Source organism: Pundamilia nyererei, unplaced genomic scaffold (genome assembly GCF_000239375.1).
Source record: "Pundamilia nyererei isolate P.nyererei 1_Seehausen unplaced genomic scaffold, PunNye1.0 scaffold00050, whole genome shotgun sequence".
Taxonomy (NCBI): domain Eukaryota; kingdom Metazoa; phylum Chordata; class Actinopteri; order Cichliformes; family Cichlidae; genus Pundamilia; species Pundamilia nyererei.
This window is the reverse complement of record NW_005187451.1, coordinates 1,489,323-1,496,531: the sequence shown is the minus strand read 5'-3', so window position 1 is coordinate 1,496,531 and position 7,209 is coordinate 1,489,323. Positions and strand designations below refer to the sequence as shown.

General features: G+C 43.2%; 2 protein-coding genes across 2 annotated transcripts in view; one reads left to right on the top strand and one right to left on the bottom strand.

The window, feature by feature from the left end:
* Positions 1-564: 564 nt before the first annotated feature.
* Positions 565-4,423, bottom strand: ptgs2b (prostaglandin-endoperoxide synthase 2b). Its single transcript, XM_005733128.1, has 10 exons — positions 4,298-4,423; positions 3,985-4,101; positions 3,749-3,892; positions 3,469-3,612; positions 3,016-3,197; positions 2,846-2,929; positions 2,504-2,750; positions 1,871-2,157; positions 1,621-1,768; positions 565-1,038 (listed from the first exon to the last, which is right to left on the bottom strand). Exons 1-10 carry the CDS (start codon positions 4,392-4,394, stop codon positions 626-628), a joined length of 1,863 nt encoding a protein of 620 aa, XP_005733185.1. The 5' UTR covers positions 4,395-4,423; the 3' UTR covers positions 565-625.
* A 1,021-nt stretch (positions 4,424-5,444) lies between these two features.
* Positions 5,445-7,209, top strand: part of pla2g4ab (phospholipase A2, group IVAb (cytosolic, calcium-dependent)) — a 21,197-nt gene continuing 19,432 nt past the window's right edge. Inside the window, exon 1 of the mRNA XM_005733127.2 lies at positions 5,445-5,728. The gene's annotated coding sequence lies outside the window, so the exon portion shown is untranslated. The remainder of the gene's footprint in view (positions 5,729-7,209) is intronic.

Below are 7,209 nucleotides of genomic sequence, written 5' to 3'. Positions count from 1 at the left end.
GCAACACGGACAGTTGATTTCTGAAGTATGACTTTCATCATTTATTCAGTTTAATACTCTGAAGACCGTAGGCACACACTATTTTAAGCCTGTACAATCAGAATATTTGTTTGTTCCTTAAAAAAAACAAAAAAAAACAGTGCGGATTCAACATACACTTGTCGTTTCATATTATTCTGACTAATACGAAAACTGGTCAAAATGAAATCGCTAAAACAACGTGAACTGCAGATAGTCACAATCAGTCTGCACCGGAGCACTGCCCTTTAAAACTCTCATCACTGTTTATTACTGGGATACAACTATGGGAACATAGATGGAGAGGCAACGGGTGATCCAGGGAAACATTTAACAGTAACTTACTGTTTTAATGAAACTGTAAACTGACCTTCAAGTATTAAGTTGCAGTGCCTGAGGTTATCAGTATAAGAAGACAGTGTACAAAATAAATACAAATTACTTACTCTAATTTCAATCACAAATATAAAAATTTGTTCCACTTGTTCTGGTTTTATTTTACAGTATAAATATATAAAATAAATATACCAATAAATAAATAAATAAAACTTTCTTGTGTTTTTTTTAAAAACAACAACAACAACAACAACAACACGCTTAAATAAAATTAGAGCTCAGTAGTCCTTTCTTTCAAAATAATGGTGGGGTTGATGTCGCTGCCCTGCGACTGCGACGTGCTTGAGTTGATGATCATGGACCCGGTCTCTTTAACATCGGGCACATGAAAGGACGCCACGGGGCAGGGACCCCGCACGTTATTGCACACCAGCTTCTGGAGCGAGGCGGTGTTGACCACGTCGAAGCCGACTGTGCCTCCGAAGGTGCTGGGCTTCCAGTACTCCGGGGAGCAGATGGGATTTCCGATTAGGCCCTTGAGGGAGAAAGGAGCCCCCATCTCCACCATTGTTTCCCCAAAGATGCCGTTATGTCTGGGCTTCTCCACCAGCAGGCCCGGGTAGAGCTCCACAGCATCGACGTGCCCGTACAGCTCCTCCAGCACCGCGGCCATTTCTTTCTCCCCTGAATAACACAAACAAGGAAATGGTTTTGGTCAGTAACACAATCTGGCGTCCTTCCCACTGGCTCGGTCACTGCGATTTGACAGATTTCATATGTCTTTACTTCCTGATTTTTATCTTTCCACTAGCATGCACGCCATTTTTCCCTTCACTTATACAGCAAGTCAAAGTTAGTTTTTAATCGACATTAAACCTCTTGAAAAGTTTAAATCTTCCTCTTTAAAGTAGAGGGACTCCCCGTGTCTGTTTATATCTCGCCTGCAGTCATGACAGTCTGCTTACTCTACCTTAAGATGAAATGGCCATCTGGTTCTCAGAGTCATGGAAATAAATACCTAACCTTCAAAACTGCCAGCAGCTGCTTAGGGACTCTGAGGCATTTCCTCAATATCAGGTAAACTATTGCATGAACCGGATTGTGCAGCCTGCAGGTTTTTCAGTCACACTTTGTGAAAATAAGAATCAGCGCATTGCAAAGATATTAATCTATCAATAGCTGGGCCTGAGACAGCAATTACAAGAACCTGTTTTTGTCACATTTTCAGCATACAGGTATTTTCAAGAAGTGCTGAATCTGTCTCACCTGTCAGGTCTTCGAAAGACGTGTAGGGCTTCATGGAGAATCGTTTCCTGTAGGCGTTGAGGGACTGGTAACGCATTTGTCTGCTGTTCTCTATGGATTTAATGGCCACATACAAGATGGGTCCGGGGACATTTCGACCACCAGCAACCTAAATTACAAAAAAAAGACATTTCAATTCTGCATCCTTAGAGCAACACTGGTCTTGTATGTTTCAGTCTAACTGCTGCTGCGGAGCTTAAAGAGTTCGTACCCGTCCGGCAATCTGATTGGTGAACGACTCCACCAGGTTGCTGATGCCGTGCTCGGTCACGACAGAGGTGTTGAAGACAAACTGCTTGTAGCTGTAATCTGTCTCCTCAATGTGGAAACTATCGGGCATCAGAGGGTGCCAGTGGTAAAGGGTGTTGAACTCAGATGCGATGCGGTTCTGGTACTGGAAGCGCTGGTTAAAGAGCAGCTCGGGGTCAAACTTGAGTTTGAAGTGATAGCCGCTCAGATGCTGCACGTAGTCCTCAATCACGATTTTGATGGTCTCACCTGCCAGATGAGAAATGTGACGGTTTATATAATGGAGACACTCTAGATGCTAAAAGCCACTCTCTGCTTTAGAATAAATCGTGCTTATTGATGCTTCATTTGCATGTCTGTAGTGTGGGTAAGCACAAAGTGGAGTCCTGAGAGTAAAACACATTTCCTCTTTCTGATGTTTACAAGAAATTCTCAAGTCTTTCAGTAAATCAGGTTCCTGAAATGAAATGCTCCACTGTGCACAGCAGGGTCATTGGGAGGTGAATAAGAAGTCCTGCTAACAATATGATTATTAGCTTTTTAATAAAAAATCCCAACTACGTCACAGCTGGTATCTGGACTTCTTTTGTCTTACCGATTAGGATGAGCCGTGCGGTCTGGAAGAGTCTTTCGTCATCCCAGTATGGGTGGACCTCTTTCAGCACATCGCACACACGGTTGTGTTCGCGGAGCCAGATGGTGGCGTACATCATCAGACCAGGGACCAGGCCAAATGCCTCGTGGCCGACAGCGAAGCGGTGAGAATCTGGGACGTGAGGGGGGTAATGCATCGTGACACCCACTTCCTTAACTGTAGGGGGGTACATCTCTCCATCGAGCATCTGCGGAGTTACGCAAAAGAGGAAACTGCTGTGAGAAACGCACATGAGCTGGTCTCTTTGGCTGCCTCGAGTACAGCTACCTTTCCCCCCCATACCTGATATTTCAGCTTGCCATCCTTGAAGAGTCTCAGCTTGTGCTGCTTTTCCAGGTTGTCACCGTAGATGTGGTTGAGGTCCACCTGACAGCACAAGACACGCCAATTAAAACTGGGTCACATTAAAATGAGTTTGCTTTTCAAAAACCGGGATCTTCAGCTCCACTCACCCCATGACCCTTAGCAACAGTGAAAGCAGGCCCTCTCTTCATGTCAGATTTGAAGAACTGGTGGGTGAAGTGCTGTGCGAAGAAGGCAAACATCAAACTGGTGCCCTGCGGGTCTGGTATAAACTGTCTCCTCATTAAGAGCTTCTCAGCCAGAACTTTAACATCAGGTAGCTCCTTTTTGCCTGGAAGAATAAGAAGACTTCAATGAGCACATAACAGTATGATAGGAAAATCACAGCTCTTTGGGTCTGTTTCATACTTCTGATAACTTGATCTCTTTGGTTTGGGCTTGTAGGGGGAGGTTTTTCCATGTTGCCTCAGCCACTTTATAATTGATCTAAGAAGAAAGCTAATTCCAATGTGCGCGCTTCCTATGATGTAATTCGACAAAGACGGTTTTGTATCTTAAGAATCTAAGAAAACTGGTTCTCCAAAGGTAGAGAGTGTACTCACCTACTACTCCCATAGGCGTTGGGCAATCCTGCGGCACAGGGGGGAGGGAGCGCGTATAGTAGGAAAGGTTGGAGTAGGCTTCCCAGCTCTTATAGCCGTAATCAGCATTATAAGTTGGAGGACTGTCAATCATGTGGGATCGGGCTAGAGAAAGGAAAACCCATATTAGTCCTTCATGTAGTATAAACACTACAACAAGTTCCTGCGCAAACTGTTTAATGTACTGTGCAAAACTTTCCAATCCACTTTTTCATTTTTGCCTTCGAGCAGAGAGACTTACATGTCAGCACATATCTCATGATGGCATCCCTGAGGAATGAGATGCTGTTGACGATGTTCCAGAAACCCTTGAAGTGGGTCAGGATGTAGTGGACTGTGTTGGGTGTTGGCTTCAGAGACACTTTGATCCAGGTGAAGAACTCAGCTGTAAGAGACCAAGAGAGCACGTGAATCAAGCCATCAAGTCACCACCAGAGATGCACCTTGTTTCACTCCAAGCGCGATGTTCACACTTACGTGCTGTGCAGTTTTGCCCATAGTACCCTGTGCGTGTGCAGTCACACTCGTATTTTTCTGAGGCCAGTGGTGTGCAGACGCCCCTGTTCTGGCATGGCTCTGAGCAACATGGGTTAACTGTAACAGATACGGTTGGACACTTACTGTCTGTTTAATAAAAAATAATCAGTTCTCAAGAAGACATCTTATTAGGCATCATCATAATAATAATAGAAAGAAATCACGACTTCTAAACTGCTGCTGTGATTTGGGCTGTAGCAATAAAATAAAATGGAAAAACTGTAAGAAATAATCTCCAGTTTCCGCAGCTTACCAGTTTCACCGGCGAGAAAGCACAGGGCCAACAGGAAAAGCGGCAAGGTGAGTTTGTTCATGCTCCGGAGACTTTGTGAGATCCACGTTTGTTTCATGTCTCCCTCTCGCGCACGACGACGCTGAAATTAAGAACGTCCACAGCGAGACTGAGCTTTTATTTGTATGGGGGGCGGTGCTTCCTCCTTCCTTCCCCTCCTATCACCCTCACTACTCACCCATCCACCCTGTGACAAAGAGGGATTTTAGTGAGCAGAGTTTATGAATCACCTGCTTTGCGAGTGTCTTTATGACTCTGGGTAACTCTACCTACATTATGATCGTTTCAGTCCTTTTTGGCCACTTGAAATATCTTTATAAAACCAATATGTTACACGTGTTGTAATTTCTGATGCACCCTTGGCCATATCACTCTTTAAAAAACATTTTTAATGTCAATGAGACTGTTTAGCCCGATCAAACACATCAAACCACTTTGCTAAAAAGTGATTGCAGAAAATATTCTTTTTGTCAAAATAACTTTATATCTTTCATGAGTTAAGTTTCACAGATTATAGGACAACAAGTAACAAGTAGTTTTCTTTCTTTCTTTCTGCCAGAAATCATTTTTGGGAGAAACAAGCTTTCTTATCCACAGAATATTTATTTTCTATTCTCACTCCTTCAGTGCTACAGCCTTAAATTAACTAATTGTATGCGTTTTTGTTTGTTTTTTGTCCCCATAAAAACCGGAAGCTGTGATTTTAATTAATGTCTAATAATATTTACTGGTTTACACAACGTAATACCACGACAGGGGGGATTTAATATCTATAGCCTCTATATGAACAAACATGGAGAAATGATAAGTACAAATACTCGAGTACTCTTTGATTGATAAAAAATTACAAGTTTGTGAATCATCTCCAGAGAGATTCACAAACTTGTAATTTTTTTTTTTAAGTGAACATATAAAACTCTTTTTTTTCTTGAATTGAATTTCACTGAATTAAGTGAATCATCACCTAAATCAGTAAATAGTCACATGGCTCAAAGCACATCTTCGGAAAAATGTAAAAGACAGAAAAAATGAAGTTGGTCTCTTTCACAAACTTTCTTGAGCTTCAGCCACAGATGCCACCTTGCGGTTGCTCATCGTGCACATTTGGAGAGCTCTAGCTCAAGTCTCAAAATCTGAGTCACAGACAGTCTGACTGCTACTCGGAAATTTCCTATTAAAAGAATCCTGACCATCACTCTTTAAAACCAGCGGTCATTTGAACCCCGCTGTATTTTTATTGTCTTCCGGTAGTTTTTTTCTCTCTCGACGCGAACGTAACAAGCTACGACAGCGCTCACTGCCGGGTACGGTAGCACCTCCTCTCCACCTCCTGAGCTTTTGGCGTTACAGTATGAGACATTTACTGTGAGCTGATAGCATGCGCCTGCTGAGGTACGTGGATATTTCCTTTCCTTTTTTAGACACATTGTTGTGTTTTAACAAACGGGTGTGGGCGCAGTTTAAAGGAGGAGGTCTGAGCCTTTGCTCCGAATGGGTTAAACAGCAAAGGCTTACTTTTTACGCAACGCCGAAGACAAGGAAACTCACAGGCCAGTTTAAATAGGACCGATCACTGCAGGGATACACAAGTAAAACTGAATAAAACTGAACTTAATAATGATTATTATCATGTTTATTATGAACTACCTTCATAGATAATTTATATCATGTGTCATGTTTATATAAGTGCACATTCATAGTATCCACCACATCTTTACTGCCTTAGTAGGACTAACATTACTCAGCATCGCATGTAGCGCACTCATAACATCATCGATCCTTGTTTGATCTGCCCTTAATCTGCCGGGCTAATAAGAATAATGTAAAGCCTCTTAGCAGTGCCTAATGATAAGTTTTGCGTGAAGCCTCTAAGCCGTATAAGAATTCAATTGCAGTGACTCCTCGACGTAATCTTTCTCTGGAGACACGCACAGTGATTCACTGAAGTGAGTCTTCGACCTGCTCCTTGTGTGGCTCAGGTGGGAGCACACTCCCTCAGGAGGATCCTGACTGTGCTCCGCTGAAAGCCACAGTTGCGGCAGCTGTTTTGCATTATAGTCCGTTGCTGCAAGTCTCTCTTACGTTCTGCATCCTCATATGAAAATGTGCTGCCACGCGGCGCTTTGCTGAAGCTGGCACACTTGCAGGGCTCTGCATGCGCCTATTGTATGCAGCAGCGGAACAAGGGCAGCGTGAACTGGCACCGTCAGAAGTTGGACCACTGATGCAAAGTACGTGACCGCTTCTGTGAACACACAGACGCTCTACGTGCTCTCAGTCCTCTCAGTAATTACACACTTTGGTGAGCAGCAGAGAAAAGGCTGGTGACCTTCATATGCTATCAGTTGTACACTCGCACACATAGACATGCACATATCTATGCAAATTTCTTATCAAGATATGGTTTTCAGACATCACAGAGAAAGAGTTCGGGTTGCCAAAAATAGCCACCGTGCCTCCTATTCTGCAAATGCGCACTAAGCTTTACATTTTGTCGTCCAGCATGTTGAACGAACCGCATTTATTCAGGGAAGACCCTCCTCCCTTTACCGTCATATTTTCTCGCTCTCTTAACATACGCTTGTGGTGAACACACACACACACACACACACACACACACACACACACACACACACACACACACACACACACACACCATTTCTATTGGCCCGGTCCTCTTATCGGGATTTTGTAGCTCAGCACACTTCCCTTTACCCCTGCCAAGATGTAAAAGACTTCATTGGTATTTGCGAAGCTACTTGTTTTTAAAAAATTCCAGTGCACTATAAAAAAAGTGTTTTGTTTAGGAAAGGCACCCTTTTAAGAGATACTGTCATATTATGGCGTTATTTTTGTGCCACTATTCTGAGCGC